At 30.6% G+C, this 22895-nt stretch overlaps 1 protein-coding gene across 1 annotated transcript in view; it reads left to right on the top strand.

Moving 5' to 3' along the window:
* Positions 1-22269, top strand: part of LOC108565116 (POU domain, class 6, transcription factor 2-like) — a gene marked incomplete at its 3' end in the record, with an annotated part of 82360 nt that extends 60091 nt beyond the window's left edge. Inside the window, exons 3-10 of the mRNA XM_017924407.1 lie at positions 17939-18152; positions 18235-18441; positions 19388-19636; positions 19707-19874; positions 19938-20444; positions 21301-21481; positions 21696-21752; positions 22186-22269. Of these exons, the coding sequence (XP_017779896.1) occupies positions 17987-18152; positions 18235-18441; positions 19388-19636; positions 19707-19874; positions 19938-20444; positions 21301-21481; positions 21696-21752; positions 22186-22269 (1619 nt within the window). The remainder of the gene's footprint in view (positions 1-17938; positions 18153-18234; positions 18442-19387; positions 19637-19706; positions 19875-19937; positions 20445-21300; positions 21482-21695; positions 21753-22185) is intronic.
* Between the last annotated feature and the right edge of the window lie 626 nt (positions 22270-22895).

The raw sequence follows: 22895 nt of genomic DNA, 5'->3' as shown, positions 1-22895 counted from the left end.
TTGCAAAAGTATTATATGACAATTATTTGCTTGATTAATTTATTAAAGTTTGGCGATTAAAAAAGTTCTAGTTCAAATAATTATAAAGAAAATAGTTAAAAACAACTCTTTAAGTGTCTCCATAAAAATGATTCGAATCGTATAGTCAATACAAAATAAATAAAAAAAAAACAGAAAGAATAAAAGGGGTGTCTTTTAATCAACGTATTTAATATTGTCGTGTAAAAAAAAGTAAGGGTAGCTTTTCAATTCGAGAAAATGGGTTAAAGTCTTTACGGTTTGCTTCCCTTATTTTTATATTATGGACTCGCAATTCTTTCCTCCCCTTTGTATACATATATTTTTTGTGTCTCTCGTTCCGTATTTCGATTAGTCGAATTAAAACGATATAAAATTAAGGCAGCCGATTAAAAAGGTTAAGTGCAAAGACGAAAGGCGCACGTCCCCAAGGTGTAATTAGTTTCATCCAACGGATAACATAAAAAATGTATATATATATATATAAAAAAAATCCCTTAAGTAAGGACTTCACCCCTGAAACGGGTAGTATTTTTTATATATACCAAATTTTTGTTGTTAATTGTCGACCTGTTCCACCCTCCATCGAATTCTTTACACAAAGCAATAACAAACCAAACATTTGACTATACAATTAATGAAATTACATTTCGAGTTCGGTTCTCACAAAACACTCGAAATATAATTATTATGTTGTGTGTAACGCGCGGACAAATCGATTATAACACTAATGTTACGTAACTTTCGAATTGATTATCCTAAAGTTTTTTTGTTGTAAAGTTTGTTTACACAAAATTTTTATTTATAATTTAGCAGAATATTTAAGTTTTTGATCATAAGACTACATTTTATGTCCATTTTCTATATAAAAATGTGCGTCTTATAGTCCGAAAACAGGTATTTTATTAGAATTTTTCTACAATTTTATAAGCATTTTGAATGTAAAATGTAACAAATTTCACTATCAACGAAAAATTAAGAAAAAATGTAAAATTTACATTTACATTTATGTTGAATAATCTTTAGATTTTGTTTTGTTTATTATTATAACAATTATTTCAAATATTTAATTTACTCGTTAAATTATTATAATCATTCAATAATTAGTATGAAAAATGAGAGCAAATTCAAAAATTATAATTTGAATAAGAAAATAGATTTATTTAGGTATACAGAAAATAGGAAATGACCTAATTTAGTACATGATATACTCTTATAATTAACTCTTTTAAGATTGATATTTCAATATTTAGAAAGACAAAAAGCAAAAATAAAGAAAATAATCAAAATTTATAGAAATAGTGACCAACGTGGGGCAACTTAATTTATTGGTTACTATCATTCAAATTCCATTTTTTTTATATCACCTCAGGCTTTAAAAAAATGTAATAATGTAAATTGCAAATAAATAAATGTTACGTAGTGTAATTTAAATGATTATAATTATGTAAGATTTGACAATTCTTAAGAAAATATATACTAAAATTATATAATTATACCTACTGTAATTGAAATAAACGAGACATTGACTTAAACTACTTTTATTCAAAGTAAATCTGATGTTCTTCAAGGAAATGTACTATTCCCTAAAATGTAAAATATTTCCATAACACATCTGCCAAGTCAATAATAATTTATACATTTGCAGATATTACCTAACTAATTTTATCAAGTAATAATTATATCTAAATGTAATAAGGTCATAATCATAATTGAGTTACATGTTAATTATGTTCGCTATTTTTTTAAGAAAACCTCTTAGAAAATGTTACATTTTAAAAATGTAGACTTAAGAAATGTAATTTACTAAATACGTAAATTACTATAAAATGATTTAATTGATTTTAATTAATTTTTGCATATGAAACGATTTCAGATTACGATTTTTTTGTCATCTTATCTTTAAAATTAGTCAAGTTTTTGGATAAAAAGCTTACGTAATGTTCAACATTTACCGATTTGTTATAAAGTTTTTTTCTTTAAATCTCAAAAGTAATTCAACTTTTTTCCACCATTTTATGTTATGTTTTTTGATTTGCCTTCTTAATTCAAAAGTTATCCAAGTTTATTCAAATGTTCTTTTTACATGTGGAGCGATTTCAGAAAATGTATACAAAAACTGTACTGTACTTTTGTTAATCAATTGTATTTTAATAATTAATAGCCTCTTTTCATTAATAATTAATATTGATATAATGAAGAAAATAATTTTCCCTGATTGTTATTGCATTCAACGAGCGAACAAGATTCGTGACACTGTTTTACAATTGTATGGATTTTAATTGTGCGATTTCGCGCCGCACTCCAAACTGATAATAATTAAACTTTGTGTAATTAAAATCGACGCTCCCACCCATCCGTTCACCTCCGTTTACATAATTATTGCGTCTTTTTTAAATCCCTACTCCAGTTTTCTTCCACCGATGTCCATTCGCTGCAGCATTTTTCTCTTTTTCTTTCCTTCTTCGCGCATTTTTCTTCCGCGAAATGCGACGGCATTCATTATTCCACTAAATAATAGCAGGCTGCTTAACTCCTGCTTCTCCTCCTGCTGCGATTGTGCGATTATCGATTCTCCTCCGTTCGAGATTTCGCTTGGGAAAGGATACAATGAAAATTAATTAAAATAATGATTAATTAGTAATTAGAAGAGGGAAGGACTTTTCGTAGAAAGCGCGCACCCACGCACATCCCACTGGAAAAACAGAGATGTAACCGATAATTGGGGTGGAAATGATTTTTGGAAAGAAATAATAACAAAATTGAATTGAAGGAAGGGATGTGATATTAAAAAAAATATATATAGGGTTGAAGACGGAATAAATAAATGGAAAAATGAAAGGGATGACAGAATTACAATGAGGCCTGATGAATAATGATAATCAGTATGTGCGTGCGTGTGTTTGTTTGTTGGGAAGGGGTTGCAGGGATTTAACGAAATGCGTTTGGGGGGGGTGGGTGTTTGATTATGATTCAGAATTTGGATAATGAAACATAGTTGGATGAAGGTTTTGGTGATGGAGGGGGTGCATAAAATTAATCTAATTGCAATTGTGCGCTTTATACGGGTGCAGGAAGAACCGTTTCACAGGGTTTAGATAAGGATTAAGATGGATGTTTTATTGAATTAATCGGCGGGGAGTTGTCTTGATATCTGAACTTTGAGCATTTCATTAGTCGGCATATGCGGATGTACGCTTTGCATAAACAATGTCAATTGCTTCAATAATTCATTAACGTAACTATGTTTTTGGTAATTACATAATTAAGAATTTCCCTATGTGATAAGTGAGGAGTCAAGAGAAATAAGAAAAACTAACATGTTTTTAACCTAACTTTGATTTTGAAAACGAGATTCTCAATTTACTATATCCTTAAGTCAATAGAAAACGTTGCAATATTGAGAGATAAATCTATATTTTTAAGAAAGTATACTTAACATATATTTCACGAGATGGCGACACAAATTAACAATATTTTGAGTTATATAAATTTTATTGATTTGTTTAATTTTACTAAAAAAATATCCTGGTACAAAAGATGTACAGATTATTAAAGTACTTTACTCACTAGGAGGAGTTATTTAGAAAGTTGTACACAAATGATTGTTTGTTTCCTCTATATACTTTTTTAAAGTCCTCGATTAGTGCGGTTTCGATTACCGGTACTATACGAGGTATTACGTATTATTATATTAGGTGTTCACTGGTGTAGAAGATGTACCAATTATTTAATAGTGTTTTCTTTATCCACTAGATGGCGCCTTGACATAATTTGTATATGTTATCATAAAAATCTAATATATCTTCGAATATTTTTAACTTTTATAAAATATTCCATGATTTTATTAATCCGAATTATCTGATTTTTTTGAAACAATCAATATTTTAGTATTACTTTTGAAACTATTTGATAATATTTATAAATGTACTAAACTGTGATCGTAACTTTACAAATATTTACAAAAATAAATTATATAACTATTATGAAATCAGCTATCAATATTTAATATTAAGATCGATGTATAAGAAAACTAACATATTGAGATGATTGTCAAAAATAAAGTTGGAATGTCTATAAATTTAAATTGATCTATATACTAAAGTTATCTTTAATACACTATATATGTTTTTTTATGGTGATTACGTCACATAATGGTTGAAAGTCTTATGTGATAATTGTAACGTAAACATTTTTGACAGCTAGGAATATTGGTTTGATCAAGTATACCAACTTAAAGATTAGTTCTATATACTTTGATATATGCTGCACAATACTTGGCAAGTAATAAAATAAAGAAACAAATCACGTCTTGAAAAATGAAGAAACATCGAAGTAAATAAAATCAATAAACGAAATATTATAAAAATTTATTTGGTATATAAATAATGATTACACTTAATTAACTACGTGATTAATATTTCCTTAAATCCAACAACAAAAAAACTTATAAATAATTTTCGTTGAAATTGAAAATGTAAATTAGTAGAAAGCGTATATATGAGACATTTCCGCAGTCTAATCGAATTGCACAATTTGTACATACAGTCAAGACACTACTGCATAGGACGTTAATTGCAATAATTAGTATGTACATACATTAGTTTTGTTATACTAATTATTTTACTTCTATGTGTAATGTGTGTATTGTGTGTTTTTTTTTCTGTTCTACGCCTCCACTTTCTCTCTTTTGTCCACTAATTAAAAATTATAATGAGCAACTTGCTATTCCTGTTATTAGCGACGTACGTTATATGAATCAGATGTGATTCATAATTACACACAATGAATATACCCAAGCCCCTATATGTGTGTGTGTGTATATATTTTTTTATGATTATTTCTTAAGAAAATCGAAACTTAAAATCTTGCATGAATCATAACAATTATTTTTTTGTTGCGTTTAGAAATTGCTTGAAAACACGCAGTATTTATTAAGGTTTTGTATCATTTTAATTAATTTATAATTAAGAAAGTCGTATTTTTTTTCGTTGTTTATATTTAAGAAAGTTAAGCAATTATTATCCAGTCTTCCTTGAACATTAGGGACAGTTAAAATTATTTATAATGTAATTTGTTTTCGTGCTATAAATAATTTGATTATTACACAAAAATATATTTTTCACGTTTGAAAGAAAATGCCTTGTTTTACAATTATGTAAAAAAGATAATAAAAAAAAATGAAAATCTCTGAGAAGATACATAATGAACTATTGTCGTATATTTTCACTATAATTTTTATATATTTAGTGATATTCAAAAAGTTTTAAAAATTTGTTTATTCATTAAAATCTCAAAAAATTGTTAACGAAATATTAAAATTGTATTGGCCAATTAACAATTTTACATGAATATTACTGGACAGTTTATACAAATACAAATTTAAAAAAGCGACATGTATGAGAAAACATTGAACTATTAATATATCAAATTAAATATTTGAACCTATGTACTTTCCTGTTATTTAAACACAAATGCTATTTCTTATCTTTTTAAATCTCATAAAAAAAATACGATAAAATATATTTTTAATGAACTTCACTGACAAATTTATAAAAAAAAAGATATAAGTTACTTTATTTATTAATATATAGAAATATTACTGGACATTCTATAAAAATACAAATCAAAGAAAAAAAATACGTTATTTGTAAAATAAAGCGACATCTATGAGACAATAATGAACTATTATTATATGTAAAAATAAATATTATTTTTCCTTTTTAAATCTCAAATTTGTCAATAAATTTGCATAAATTAATTTATTTAAAAGAAATTGTAAAGAAATGGCTTTATTTATTAATTATTATGAATATTACTGGACATTTTATCCAAATACAAATCAAAGAAAGATAATTCGTAAGTTAAAAAAAGAGACATCTATGACACAATAATTGAACTATTATTATGTGTATTTATAAATTTAAAAATAAATATTATTTTTGGGTTTTATATCTCAAATTTGTTAAAGAATAAAAATATATTTTTATTGGCTAATGACCAATGAAGTCAATAAACAAATTTATAATGTAATTACCTCAAAAATAAATCAATTTATCTGATAATAATTTAAAAAAATAATTTGAATCAATCTTGACTCACGTTTTTTCACATATTTTATAATTATCAATAATTTTTTCTATTCATTTGTGTGTGGAATTTTGTTAAGCATTTATTAAAAAATATAAATACAAGAAGAAAGTAAATTTTAAAAAGCGACATCTATGAGAAGACATTGAACTATTAATATGTCAAAAAATCATTTAACCTCTGTACTTGTTCTCTTTTCTCACAAAAAAATAATATATTTTTAATGAACCAATGAATCCACTGACACATTAATAAAAAAAAATATTTCTTCTTCTTTCTTGTACCACCTTGCTTGTGCCGCGCACAATTTTGCCAGTTTCCCAGTAGGGACTAAATGTAACATATAACATAGGGTAGTAATATAAACAATTTCCAAACCGAGACTCTGCGATTCTGTACACTTGAACTAGGTTGAGTCTCGGAAATGATGATGGTGTGAAAAAATGATTTAAGTCACTTTATTTATTAATATCTAACAAAAAATACGCAAATTGTCAAAAGAAATGCGACATCTATGAGACAATAATGAACTATTATTATTTTTTCTATACATGTGTATGTAATTTTGTTACGCACGTAAAACAAAAAAAAAATAAAACAATTATGAAGTATTATATTAGAACGAGTGGTGGTCTTTAATGTTTGTGTACTAAACGTTCATGTAGATTTATATTCTGGCATTCGAAATTCAGCATGTGACCTGCCCCAAAATAGGACTCAAGGGTCGACGGCCAGTTAACCCTACGCCGTCCCGGCCAACGGCACTGCTTCTCCAAAACTTTCTTTATTCCTCCTAATTTCCATACAAATTATTTCAGTAATTTCACTGCAATGAATTCATTATAACAATATTTATCATTTGCACGGACCTCTACTACATCCGACATTTTTTTTTATTTCAACGATAAAACATAATTACAGCCATTAAAATTAACTAAATCCAATTAATTATATTTCTACAATTTATACATTTTTTTTTTTAAATAATTTTTCTACTTTCTTTCTTGCTCAGAAAATTAATAATTAATGAAATTTTATATAATATTTTCAAAATTATTTTTACAAAATTATTGAAATTAAAATTTAATGAAAGGCAACAATTTAAATTATTTTTGGATTTATTTAAAAAAAAAAATGATTATGTTTCTGATTTTTATTACTATTTATGAAATGTTTAAAAAAAATATCAATTAATAAATAAATTATTGGTTAATTTGAAAATAATTCGTATCATTATACAATATTGGGGGTAAACATTATTCCGGGGTTACATTACAATTTTCGGAGGTGACAGGTGAAACTAATACTTTCCTTAACAAATAACCTGTTGCAGGTGAAACACGAGTGAATAATATATTTGCAGTTGACATGTATAACCATATAATTTTCCTGACAGATAACGTTTTCGCTTTGGAAGAAAGAAAAAAAGAAAGTACACTTACTTACAATTCCTTTATTACTACAACCTGATCGATGAATATTTATTAAAGATTATTACATAATTCAACACAATTAACAAAAAATATAATGTAACTATATATAATTTAGTTTTTTTTTCTTGATTAAAACAAATAAAACAAACGATTTTTGGTAAGGGGATTTGGAAAACCGTTGAAGGCGTAAGTCTGTAAATGTCGGATTTAGTCGCCTAAATTTTTGGAGTTGGAAACTTTTCTTTTCATTACTATAGGAAAATTTAAGAACAATTGTTAATTACCTTGAACTGAAGCATTTTAATCCTATAGATAAAGACTATATCTTCCATGTAAATTTAATATTTATTGAATTTGTTAATATTATTATTTTTAGAATACTTTTATTAAATATTGAATCTATCATGTAGATTTATGTCAATAAAAAGACGCGAATTAACTTATTTTATATGAATTTTACTCAAAACTTAAACCTTACTTTAAATATCACATCTTACTATTAAGTTGGTGATTTACTTTTATATTAAGATAAATTTTTGAATACGAATTATCTCTGAATCTGATATTAAAAAAAATATTTATATAATAACTTAATTATTTCCTTATCAATAATTAAAAATTGTGTGTGTCAAAAGTGATTTTATAATTAAATTAATTAAACCAGATGATGATGCAATTTTAAACATATTAAGTTGTGAATTAATTGTAGAACTGTTGCGTAATAATTAGTATGAATGCATTGATTATTCTCGAATGCAGAATGCGCAGCTAGTTAATTGGATATTAAACATCAATTAAGGTTAAACGTTTAATTGATTTATTTACATGGATTCAACGTAAATGTCAAACTAATTAATTGATTAAATAATCTTCTAAAATGTAAAAATGTTTCCAAAAAAAGTTTGTGACAAAAAAGTAAAATTTTGCATATAATTTTTCAATATTTTATTATAATTTTTATAAAACTAATTACATAGTTTTCTAAATTGGATATATTGAGTATTAATAAAATCTGTGATAAAATTAAAATTATTTTATAATTTATTTTTTTAAATTTATTAATCGCTTATTTTAGGTTTTAAATTGCAAAAATAGAGTTTGAAGAAAGAAAAAATTATACATTTTATAAAATGTAATTAATTGTTTAAATAGTTTTCTAAATTATATAAATAGTGTTGTAAGAAAGTGTTAACAAAAAGTAAAATTTATACTTATCAACATTTTAATATATTTTTATAACTGATTCATTGATTGAAGAGACTTCAAAATTGTATAAATAGAGTTTTAAGAAAGTTTGTAACAAATGGTAAAATTCGTATATAATACGCACCTATAAATTTTCATCATTTTATGAGACATTTTGATATGTATATAATATGTATATAAAGTTATAAGAAAGTTTGTGCTAAAAATAAAATTCGTATATAATACGCAGCTACAACTTTTCAAGATTGTATTATACATGTTATAAAACTTAATTAATTTATTAAATAGTCCTATAATTGTAGAGTTTTTAGGAAATTTGTGATCAAAATAAAATTCGTATATAATACGCACCCACAATTTTCCAACATTTTCTTATTAATTTAATCAAACTTAGTCTTCTAATTATATTAATACAAAAAATTGTGACAAAAAGGAAAATTCGTTTATAATACGCACATATAATTTATCAAGATTTTGTTATATATTTTATGTTGGTAATAATACTAATCAAGAATTCAAAAATCAGTTGTATAGAATAGTTAAAATGTGTGAGTATTATAGATGATATTTCATTTGATGTTGAAAATGATTATTTAAGAGAGTTGGATTATTTTTGTGCTAATTACAGGTTAATGGTGAGAGTTAAGCGTAAGAAAATTGCATGTAAAATGCATTGATTGCTTTAGGAGGGAAGACGTAATAATAATAATGCAATGGCGCCCGAAGTATTTGGGCCATATGCAAAGAGCAAAATTTATGCGCTCTGATTTAGAAGTAGCGAGTTTCGCTTTAATTATAGATTTAGAGGCGTGCATTAGTGTAGCACTAACTATAATAAGATCTATAATATTCAGAAGTTGAATGAGCCGTAACGGAGTAATGCCGTTATTAATAATAATAATTCTAATTAGTTTGACTATGCTTGAATATATATGAGAGATATATGTCTGTATTTCTCTGTGTATATGGATGGACGACGCGTCTGTATTTCTCTACGTCTATGTCCATGCTGTCCCCTCGCCCTTTCGATCATCTATCTTTCTCTAACTCTCGCGAATGTGTGCTTGTACATAGGTATGGGTCGTGCGTTAGAGTGAGGGAGATGCGAAGGGTAGGTGTTAGATGGAGAGAGTGAGTGAGGCGAGTTAGATTCGGACGTCGGGAGTGGAAAACCCCCACATTGTATGATTGAACGACGCGGCCGAATATAGCTTCTCTCTCACTCTATCTCGGTCTTTCTCCGGTCCTTTATCGTTGTCTCTCTCTCTCTCTTTTATCCTCTCGCACCCTCCGTTAGTCGCTCAACCCTTTGAGAGGGTGGCGAAGCTGGGCGCAGGGCGCCGTCGAAAGAGGGTGAGGCACATTAATATTGCGAAATGAAGCTCATTTGCATTTAAATAAGGTAGTCGAGAGGGTACGGAGGGGCGGGAGGCGGGCGCGGCAGAGGGGCACTAATTACACTAACTACACAAAGAGCTCTCGCCTGGCCGCTGGCCGACGCCACCAGACCAGCCGCCCCCGCCGCCTCGCGCCACACCACCCCCGACCCTCTTCTCACCAATGCTCCGACCGGTCGCAGGCCTCAACCCACCGACACCCACCCCCCGCACACAGCCGCCCTTATTATGCCCAGCGACTGAACCAACTCTAACCAAAAACCACCCCCCAGTCCCCTTCGTTTCGCCCCCGAGCGTCCTCACACCGCCTCCGCCGCCCCTCGCCTCCCTCCATCCCCGTTTCGCGCGCGCCCCAACCCCTCCTCCTCGCATTATCATTATGCCTCGGAATAGATTATACGTAGTATATACACAGTGAGCCAACGAACAACTTTCGGGGCGCACAATTGCTCTGCAACTTTCGTTTCCCATAGTTACCCATACAAGACGGAACTAAGGTAAAACAATACCTCCTCTCTCTTACATCCACCTACATTAACATTACAACGCGCTGCAAATCACTTCATACGTCCAACTTCTACACTACTTTCCTATCTATCCAACATATCATTTCATCCTCTGCATTTCAAATAATTAAACATTTTTTTCAATAAATCAATATAAATTTTCCAATTTATTTTTATAACACTTTTCCAATAATTATAATTAATTTATGTTTTTTTTTGTCAATCAATCAATGCAAAATATCAATTAATTTTTATTACTTTTTAGTAATAAAAATAAATTGCAACTAGTTTCTATAATAATTATACAGTTATAAATTTCAATTTAATTTTTTAATAAATCAAGAAAATTTCTCTATTTTTTTTGTCCATTTCCAAAATTATTTTCTTGTCAACCATTAACTTTCATTTCCACTACAAGTTATCAACTTTTATATATTTTTCTATGAATCAAAGAAAAATCCATATAAAAATATTCTATTCCCAACGATTGAAACATGCAGAACATTAATTATTATTTATTTGTTTCTCATTCAGTTTTGCCGGTAGATTGAAAATCAGTGAAATATAAGCGGCTGTGGAAATTTTCGTATGTGCATTATGAAGGAAGACGTCAACAGTGAAAGTGATTTGTGATGAACGACGAAGCTGCATATGTTTATATAATAAGAAACATAATCAAGTGAAATCTTTGGTTTTGTTCTCATTAGTGCGATAGGTGAAAATAGATTTGTGATAAAAATATTAAGAAACATAATTTGGTGAAAAATCTTTGGTTTTGTGCTAAAAAAATATTACAAATATTAGTGACAAAATTATGTTTTGTTTGTGAAGATTACGTAACGTAAATGTATGTTTGAGTGAATTCTTTGAATTGGAATGTGGATGATTTAACGTGTTGGTGTATTTTTTATATGTGCTTTGGATTAAATTATGAATCAGCTTCAATGAAATACCCATCGCATTTGGTAAGAATCGTGCGAATAACAATAGAAATATTTGATTTTTTTTTGAATTTATTGCATCATCTTATTACTATTTATAAATTGGTGACTTGATCATTAGAAATTTTATTTTTAAAGAAAATTTGTGAACACTTTTAGAAAATTGGTTTGAAATGAATTTTGGGAATTGAATGAAATTTAGATCAATTTTTCATTAATAATTGAAATATAAACGAGTTTTTAATTAAATTTAATTAAACGCTAATAATGATTAAAATATGTATTATAATTTATGAAACAACATTGATTAAAAGTTTAAAAAAACGTATGAATGAAATTTTTAAATTAATTAATTTTACTTATAATTATAATGTTTAGTAAAAGAAAACTTTATATTAATGTAGATGTAAATGTAATTGAAATTGTAGATTGTAGTTTGATCTGAACTATAAACTATAGTTTGCATTGAAAGAAGAGTTTGTAACTGTGCTACTATACTAGTAAAATGAATGCATTTTCCTCACTCTCTTTCAGTCCAACCCCAACTGAATTCGAAGTTTGCAAATGAAAGCATCACCGAAATAATCGAACGGACATTCAATTCGCATTGTTATCAACAGTTGTATATTTTTTCTCTATCCCTCTCTGTATGTACGTGAAAGTTTTTTTTTTCGAAACTTTGTTTCGTCTCATTTTTTGCTTTTCGCGATATGCAGCTAGAGATGAAAGGCAACTTTGTGTGAAAACATTATGAAAATACCTGTATTCCATTGGAATTCTAGAAATGACTGCTGTATGCATATGATACATGCATTTGCACGGTACAATAGAAGTGGCTATTGATTGCAACGTTCGTTGCAAACGAAATTAGAACAGAATTAGATGCCATTTGTTCACGGTGTGCAATTTGCAGTCTCGTGACTCGTCAATCACTCTTATCCACCTTACAAACTTGTGCACTTGATAATCCACACTTTAACATTCAAATTGTAATACTTATATAATACTATATGATGTTATCATTTAGTTACTGATTTTTTTTTTAACAAAAAATAAAAACAATTTTCTTTAGAAATCTTCAGAAAATCACATTTTACAATGGAAAATAAGTTATACATGTGAAATAACATAAAAGATTAACATTTTTTTATTAAATAATTTTATTTAGAAATTTATATCTTGAAGAAACTATAAGATATTACTTATTTGGCAATATTTATTTTCTGCTTCATGATAATCCACACTTTAGCATTCTTATGCTTATGTCATAATAATGAGTAGTTTTACTACAATCATTATCATTATATTAATTACAATTTTATTTCTAAATTTGTTAACTAAAAAAAACTATTATATAAATTATTGCCACTTTATCAACATTATTTCTTTATTTTCTTACATTTTTGCTGTATGAAAATCCAAATTTTACTATTCATTGTTTAATGATGTAATATTGAGTAATTTTACTGCAATCTATAAAATTTACTGGTTAAATGAAATTTGTTATTATTTTGAGTATAAATAACAAAATAATCACATATTTAATTTCAATAGTTTTAAATGAATTTCTTAACAAGACAAGATTTTAACAAGAAAAAATTACATTTTACTAATATAACAATTACGACATAAGTTTATTAAAAATAATAAAGATTTTATTTGGTAATTATTTTTATAAATTAAATATAAGAATTTGAGAAATGATTACAGGTTTGTACACATATTTCCATTTATTGTTTTCCTTGTTTACATCAGTGTTTCTCAAACTTTTTGGTTTACGACCCCTTTTAAGGACGCCCCGAAGTATGGGTATGTGTAGAAAAACGTAGAAAAACATACTGTCTGTCGCGTCTATCATCAATTTTTCTGCGATCTACATTTTGAGAATATAATAATCTACATAATTGTACAGTATAATGTGTAGTTTATTTTAGTAATAATTATTAATAACAAAAATCGATTAATTTACTTTAGAAATATTTAAGTGGATGAATCTGGTTTATAAAATGGGAATTAAAACTTCAATTAAAATAAATTAAATGAATAAATAAATAATTGACTAATAAAAAGCCGAAAACGATGAATTATTTCTATTAAAATATTTATTATTATTAATTAAAATAATTAAATTAATAAATACATATAATTCTATATATATATATACAAAATAATAACATTATTAACTAACATTACGTAATTACAGATACATCATTAGAAGACACTTTGATGTGTAATCATAAAATATATAGAAAGTTTAAAACTTTGCCAGTCATTTTGAAAAAATTCTATAAAAATTAAAATATTTACTTCCCAAATTGAATACTTAATTTACTGTAAATGGAATAAAACCAATAGTAGGCATTTTGAAAAATTAGTAGTTTTATATGTAATGCATATCTCATGAGCTAATTAATGTGTGTAGTTATTGAATAATTTTAAAAAGTGAAGATATCCTATTTTCTCTTAAACTCGACATATTTCGATCATTAATTGTAATTTCATAATAGCAGTTACATTAAACGATGCACAATAGAAGATTTAAACAAAATATATAAAAAAATGTATATGAAAATTTGCAAGAATCTTCGGTGATGTTAGTCAGTTCCACATCAAGGGGGTTTGGATGAAAAGCCGTTATTGATAATGAACGCTGCGTTTACTTATATCTTCCTGTAGCAATTTAGAAATATTTCATAAATATTTCGATCATTTATGTTTATGAGAAAACTAAATATATTTATATACAATTAAGGTAACTAACTAAATTATGTTGTAATTCTGAGCGTGAGCATTATTTTTTCATCGTATATTTTTTTCATAAACGTTAATGTCGTTGTTTCAACTTTATTATGATTATAAGTAATTAAATTGTTGCGTTGTGTCCGGTCGTGTTGTTTTCAGTTATTCATATTTAATATTTTCAGTGCGCGTTCTGCTGTTGATAAATATGTTACGCATAATTGCTGCACCGCAATAAGGATTGTTATGAAATCATCGTCTGGGGAGGAATTACGCGCGGTTTTTTGCCGCCGTTTCGTCCTTGTTGCGACGGGTGGAAAGGGTTCGGAGAGGGAAGGTGGCGCCGCGTGATTTGATCCTAGTCTAAAGGGTTCGCGTTTCGAACTAAACTAGGTTGTGCACAACAGATACAGGGACGGTCGGACGCGATGGAAGCGGTGTCAAGGCTCCAAAACGCGCGCCGGCACCTGTTACGATCGCAACAAGAAACTTTGTTTTGCGGTGTTTTCGTCCTTTCCAATTGGAGAAGCTGTACATGTGTGTGTGTGTGTGTGAGAGACAGAGAGAGAGAGAAATAGTCTTTTCACCCTCACCCCTTTCGTCGGACCAAACCAAACCCCTTTTGCCGACGCCGAGCGACCGCTTCAAACCAACCCTCTGGCCCCTTGGCGGGAAAATCGATTTCACTTAATTAGATGCAGCTCGGGAAATATAAATGAGCCCTCCCTTCTCGACCGATGAGAACGATCAATAACATGATTAATTGTATTTTTGCTAAAATAAATAGCCCTCCAAATGGAAGAAAATAGAAGGGAGCAAATAAATGGGTTGGTCGAAAAGTTTGTCCGAGTGGGTGGAATACGCTTTTCTTTATTCGTTTTATTGGATACACAAAAAAAATATTTTTTTTATTTTCTGTACGATAATTGAGGCAGGAGACAAATTGTATTAGAATTTATTACCAATACTTTTTTTTTACAGAAAATTAACATCTTTTTAGATAATTATAATGAGAACATTTACAATTTAATTTCCATTGATTTTTTTTAATAATATAATACTTATAAAAAAAATGAAATTAATATAATTATGAGTAACAAGTCAAAATGTATAATTTTCTGTATTGTTTTCAGTAAAAATGTATAATGGTGCGTCCACACTACAGAACTTAACAATAATCAATTTATTATTGTCTTTTTAAACGTCAAAATTGTATACATCAGTAAGGTGTCAAAATGACTAATATACAGTAAGACCTTGTTTAGCGGTTAGCACGAATTCCAAAATAAGAAACGCTAAACGACACGAGGTTGAACGATGTCACATTAATATATTAAATCAAATCAGCGTAAGTCGAGGAAACGCTAAACGAGGTCTCATTGTATATAAATAAACATACGAAATTATTGTATGTTCTAAATATTTAGCTTTAAAGATTAAAAGTATTATTTTCTATAATAATTTCATTTCTTATTGAAAAAAGTAATAGTGTGTACATATCTTTATATTATCTTTGTTTTAAAATGTTGCTTTATGTTTTTTTTAATTGGAACACATGAAAATAATTATCAAATCATAACTATATAAAAGTATTGACTGTTTCAATATTTAATTGATTTTGACAGATGAATGTCAAAATTTAAACTGACAGAAATATTATTATTTCAAATGTGTATGTCTAAAGCAATTATTTTCTTAAGATCAAAGCCAGAAGTGGGACAAAAATTTGATGAAGAAGTAAAAAACGGAATCGATTAATTTTGACTAACTATAACTGTCAATTTCATTTAATTGATGAATCATTATTCTTGTTGAACTTGAAGATAAACTGAGAAGTAAAATGTTCATTTATTTTATATGTCTTTTACTGCCATACAATTAAATCATAAGTATATAAAAGTATTGACAATGTAATTGATTTTGACAGATGAAAGTCAAAAATTAAATTGACAGAAATGTCAATTTAATTTCATCAAGATTTATTGAAAAACTGTTTTTTCTCTTTATTATTATTTTATGTATTAATTGCGTCATTTTTTGTATTTAAAAATGTGTCATTTTATTGAGATCAAAGTCTAAAGTGGGACATAAATTTGATGAAGAAGTAAAAACAGAATCGATTAATTTTAAATTATTATTACTCTCAATTTCATTGAATTTATAAATAATTATTGAATTTTAACTTGAGCATAAACTGAGAAGTAAAAAGAAATTATTTGAAAAGAAAAAAAAAATGAACGGAAGAGAAGAATGTTAATTTCGAAATTCCGGCAAAGACAATTAGAAAATTTCGCCGTCGTCGTCTCTCGTGCATATTAATTCTGGATGTATTAAAGAACGCATTGATCATAATCTTAATTGAGGACCGCATTAAGGACGGAGCTGCAAAGAAGCCAAAGGCAAATGAAAATAAGGACGACACGCACACAAATATATCTGAAGATGGAGATGGAAGATTGATCATTTTTTGAAGAGGAGGATAGAAAGAAGAAGAGGGCACTTAATTTCCGTCTGCTGATGATTACAATAATAATAATCATAATATCGAATATACGTATATTTTTCAATGCATAAAATTACGGCTTAATTGCGAGGTTGTGCACGGTGAGCTGCGTACATTTTAATTTACCCCATTATTCTTCAGTTCGGATGTCGTCTTTATTCATTCGAGTTGCATTCAACGTTAACATGTATACGAATTTGAAAAGAAGATAATAAAGTATTGAATTATGGTTGTAATCACAAAATTACATATAAATATCAAAATATTGTCGTTAATGGTTAATTTGGATCGAAGCTTGATTACTATTTTTAATTTGCATCAAAATTAAGAATAATTAATCTGGTTTTATAAAACTAGAACAACAAGTCTAAATAGTATTCATGCATATTGGTATCACGTGAAGCAAATGTAATTACCTAATGCTGTATACAAACTATATCGTGAAACGTATGTACTTAATGATATGGCACATGTGTGCTTAGCTAATGTTGTATCCAATCTATTTCATTGAACATGTGTACTCATCTAATGCTGTATCCAAACTATCACATGAAACATGCGTACTTTCCGATATTGGAAATGTCGGGATTTTAACACTGCATTATGGTTGTCGAGATTTTCACTATATCGGGAATTTGATTGACAGGAATTTGATTGTCGGGATTTCGTTATAGACCTATATGGAACACATGTAGTCACCTAATACTGTATTCAAACTATAAAATGAAACATGTATACTTACCTAATGCTGTTTCCATACTATATCATGGAACATGTGTTCATTATATTTGTTGATGTCATATTGACATTTATTTAACTTGTGACAGTCTATGTAAAATTGTTACTGTCAGTTCACTGTCATTGATCTTCAAAAAAACATTAATTAATGCCAACTGAACTTTAAAAAAAGTTAACTATATTACGTATTTTCTATTACGTCTGATAACTAGAACTATGCAAATTTTGTTTGCTACATCTAGTTTTTAATATGTAATTTGCTGTAACCAAAGTGGTCTTTGTCCAAATTTATCAAAGTTGATGATGATGAAAGCATTTGCGTTTTTTGGGATTATATTAAAGATTTCGTTGTTTGTTTGTTTTCCAGGAGAGCGATCGCGAGAGCAGCGTCGGATCCCCGGAGCCGGCGTCCACGATGGGAGTGGACGGGAGCACGGATTTACACATGGGTGGCCAAAAGGTCCATTGCAATAGGGCGGACGAGCCCACGGACACGAAGCTACCGCCGCCGCCGTCTCCCGCAACCTCCGCAGCAGCGGCAGCAGCAGCCGCCGCGACCGCAGCCCATCTTAATGGCACAAGTATGATCATCAAGTCCATCAAATGGGACAACTCTTCGGAGATAAACAAAAAAAAAAGATAACGGAACCGACTAACATTTAGACCCGAACTCGTTTCTAGGTGACCTGGTCGCTGGCCTGGTGACGCTTCAGAACCTCCAGAATCTGGCCTCGCTGCAGCAGTCGTTGCCGCAGGTCGCCTCCCTTGCGGCCGGTCTTCAGAGCATGGCCAACCTTTCGGGAAATTCCGCAGCAGCCGCTGCCGCCGCCGCCATAAATGCACCCCTGAATCTCAGTGTGGGAGCCTCAGGTAAATTACAATGCCGGACTTAACAACGCGCGCTCCAGGTTTCAGATTAACCTCTCTCCGTTTTACCCGTAAGATAATAAATGCGAACCTAGGCCAACGTGTCTTTAGTTGATATTACCATTTTATTACATGCCACAAAAGCATTTAATTAAAACTCTTAAAACATGCCATGTTCCTAAAGCCATAATGTTTTAATTTGCAGAGTATAACATATTATTAACTGAAATTTGATTAATGTACTTGAATATTAAATATACAAATATTTACTATGAACCTAAATACTTTCCATTACTTTGAGTGTCGTCATTGATATATGAGGAAGGATTAGGTATGGAATTATATTAAAATAGGACATTTAAACTAATCAGGGAAGTTCATTAATACATAAACTACGTTATATCAAGGACTAATTCAAATATATGATTTATGGTTGTTCTGGATTTTCATTTGTTGATGAGATGAATGTGGAAATTGTAAGGGTGTATTATCCGGTGTGGGTGAGGGAAGTTTTGTTTCGAACGATATTTATGTAGGAATTATTTATAATGCGTTTGGGGGGAGGGTTAGAAGGGATGGCGTTTGAGAGGCCCGACGGAAAAGGTGTAAAGGTGTAGGAAAGTGAATATATTTTGGTGGGCTTAATTCGAGTTCCGTGTAGGAAGCGGGCGAGAAAAGTGTTGATGTATGTTTTCGCCGGAGCTCCGAAAGGGCTGATCAGGGTAGAACGCCGAGTGCGAGGGATTAGCATATGTAAATTTGGCGGGCATACGTTTGAGGTATTATTAGGACGAAAATTTGATTGCAAGTATACATCTATATATCCCTCTCTTACATATATATGTATATATATAGACACGTATATTGCGTTACGTTAAAGGTTTTTCCCTTCGTTCCCCAACAGCAAACCCAATTAGATATTCTAGACAAAGGGCTTTTGTGTTTGCAGCTACGACTCCAAGAAGTACTCAGAACACAAGCAGCGCGGAGCAGGGATCCCTTGGCATGTCCAGCAACGTAAATAGCCAACAGCAACAACAGCAGCAGCAACAACAACAACAACATGCCGTCTCGTCCATCCCGCAGTCGCCTTTGCTAACGTCCCAGCAGCCCGCGCCGATGCCGCAGTTCATCCTCGCCTCTGGACAACTCGTGCAAGGAATCCAAGGAGCGCAACTCCTCATACCCACATCTCAAGGTAAAAAAAAAAGAAGAACAATCACGAGCTGCAGATCTAAGGGCGTCTTCTATACAATAACGATCCGCAGGTTTAGCTACGCAGACAATCCTCACCATCCCCGTGAACCATGTAAATAGTAGCGATCAGATGGTCAATCTAGCTTTAAACAATGGCCAGGTGGTGCAAACTTCCCTGGCGAATCTTCAGGCGATGGCGCAGGGTCAGAACAACCTTCTCAACACAGCCAATCCAACAAGTAATTTTTTTCATCCTCAACATAATAATTTTGAAGTTAACGATGTCTTGATCAATCTTTCAGTACCGACGTCGAATGGCAATGCCAGCAGCATAGCCCAGTCCCTCCTCAATCCGGCGACTTTGAGCCACCTGCTGACCAATGGTTCTGCCCAGCAGCTCTTGCAGTCTCTACCTCAGCTCTTGAGTAACGGACATCCTGCAGCGCCGCCGCCTCTGCTGAACCCTCTTACGCAACCCCTTCTCACCACCCCGTCTACGCTCCTCTCGACGTCGCTGACGCAGTCACCAACTACTCAATCCCATCGGAACCAACAGCACACCATCCAGACTCAGCTAAATCCCAACCATTATCCGGAGAGCAAACTGCATCAGCCTTCGAGTCTGAGCGGTCGGACGACTTCTTCGCCCTCGCCTAGCGCCAATCTCAACCGGATCAGCACCACCAACGGCGAGCTGACCATCACTACTTCCCTCGCTCCAAACTCTAGTCAGAATCTGAAGAGGTCACCCTCACTCTCGCCCAGCTGCAACGACAGTTCGACGGCCGATCTTCTGATCGATTCACCAAGTAAGTTTCCTACACTCAATACTGGGTGCAGCATCAGATTCTTCTTTAGATTTGTCGCAGCGGCCCCCATTTTCAATCGCCTTAACAAATTGATCAATCTCTTCATATCTTTGGAAATACTGGGTGGACAAACTACTTTTACTTGAGGAAAGTCACATAGCCTGTTCTTACTATAATAATTGTTAAAGTATAATTGACAAGTTACTTACCAATTTGTTCGTTGCTTACTTAATTAGTCGGTAATAATTTTAATAAATGTATTTGTCCAAGTAATTAACTAATATCACTTAGTGTTAATTCTTTTGAATGACTGTAAAGAGTCAAGTAAAATAAACGTTATAATATTTTATTAATCATAAGTACTTGGCAAGTACTTGAAAATGAAAGTATCAAAAGACAATAAACCAACAAAGTAAAAAATTGCAAAGTTAATTATTGTCCACTCTGTAGACGCACGCTTCCAAATGACTATTTAATTGTTATTAATGCCCTTTACGTAATTTAATTAATTGTCAATTAAGGAAATTACCTGCGTTTTTTATATCATTATTATTATTTTTTTGTAATTTCATTCTGTTCTTTCTTCTTTCACGATCGTAATAATAATTATTATTGCCGCTGCTTCGGCTAATTACCCATTTTCATTAAGCCTCGGAAATTAAAAATATTTATTCCAATTTATTTTTATATATATTTTTTAATTCGTGTACATGTTATTGTTCTCGATTTGATCTTAATTTCTCTTTAATTTGCTCTATCTTCATCTCTCTCTCTCTCTTTTATCTCTTTGCAATTGCAAAAAAAAATTATATTTACATGACTCTCATTCTGTCCTTGTTTTCGCTGCGAAATCCAGACCAGCCGACCATAAACCAAACGAACAGCAACGTCGTGGACGGCATAAACCTAGACGAAATCAAAGACTTTGCCAAAGCTTTCAAACTGAGGAGGCTTTCCTTGGGGTTGACACAGACCCAGGTGGGACAGGCTCTGAGCGTCACCGAGGGTCCGGCCTACAGCCAAAGCGCAATCTGCAGGTAAAATACAAACATCACGAACATTTGTAGAATTCCTCTTGTTTATTTTTGTCTGAAGTTTCATTCAATAAAAAATGCGTTTAAAAAATTGTTAAATTACAACAAAAAGAGACAATGATTGAATAAAACGGAGCGCGCCTAAGTAACCTAAGGGGCAAAATGGAAAGGCATTTCCCTCTGACTTCTTTTGAGTAACTGCTTGGTTTGTTCCCAGTGCCCTGGCCTCTCAGATGTTTGCCGCCGCGCAGCTTTCCTCTCAACAGCAAGCAATGTATGTAGCTATGAAATCACCCCAGTTTTTTTTTTATTACTACCACCACTATTTTATTATTTTTTTTATTTTTTTTATTATTATTTATCTCTTTCCTTCCCTATTTCTTACAACTACGTACTCTTCTCTTCGTTACAATTGTTACTTTTGTTTACTATTGTTAACCTTTGGCACTTTCTATCTTACTTTCTCTCTCTCTCTTTAACTATCTATTTCTCGATCTATCTATCTCTCGATTTGTGTTGAAATTGTGGAGCCAGGGCACTGGCACATGTGTGGTCCGCGGAAGCAAGAAAAAGCAGTTTACTAGGTGCGCATTTTCATTACTGTCAGTGTCCTGTGCCTCCACGCGTTGGCCAAATGGTCAAAAAAATAATGGTCATCAGCCACGGCTTAATCATGTCTAATACATTGGTATATTATTGGTGTTTAGGTTTGAGAAACTGGACATCACTCCGAAGAGCGCGCAGAAGATCAAACCGGTGCTCGAGAGATGGATGAAAGAAGCTGAGGATAGGTTAGTAAATTTATTTTAATTTTAAATTATGTACGTATCATCGGACGTACCTTATATGTATGTACTTTAAGTGAACAACCAAAATATATGATATGGTAGAGTTTCTTATTAACAAAAATAATAATTTTGGAGATACACTTGGTTCTCTTTTTATGCGGTAGATACGTTCCACAGGAAAACGCATAAAAATAAATCGCAAAAAAAAGGACTAGAGACACGTATAAAAATAAAGGATACGTTCCATAATTTTGAAAAACCGCATAAAACTAAATCAGTGAGTTACAATATACCGAAAATCGCATAAAAAAGGGTTTATTAAATTTCAGAAAAATAATTAGTCTTACTATATTTCTGAAATTTTTATTCATAATTTTATGAAAACGTTAACAATCATAGACAAGTTTATTAAATTTCAGAAAAATATAATTTTAACATATTCCATCTAAATTTATACGGAAAAATTTTATAAAAAAAAATACAGAAAATTTGGATGAAAGTTAATCTTTCTTCACATTTTTTTCTTTAGAATTATCGCTATATGAGAGTGTTCGGAATAATTTGCGAACTGGTTCGAAATCACTTTCATCACTAGAAGAGATAGTCAGCATATCAGATCTATGTCCTGA

The sequence above is a fragment of the Nicrophorus vespilloides genome, unplaced genomic scaffold (assembly GCF_001412225.1).
Source record: "Nicrophorus vespilloides isolate i.1.1-1 unplaced genomic scaffold, Nicve_v1.0, whole genome shotgun sequence".
Classification (NCBI taxonomy): domain Eukaryota; kingdom Metazoa; phylum Arthropoda; class Insecta; order Coleoptera; family Silphidae; genus Nicrophorus; species Nicrophorus vespilloides.
This window is presented reverse-complemented; position numbering and strand designations above follow the sequence as displayed.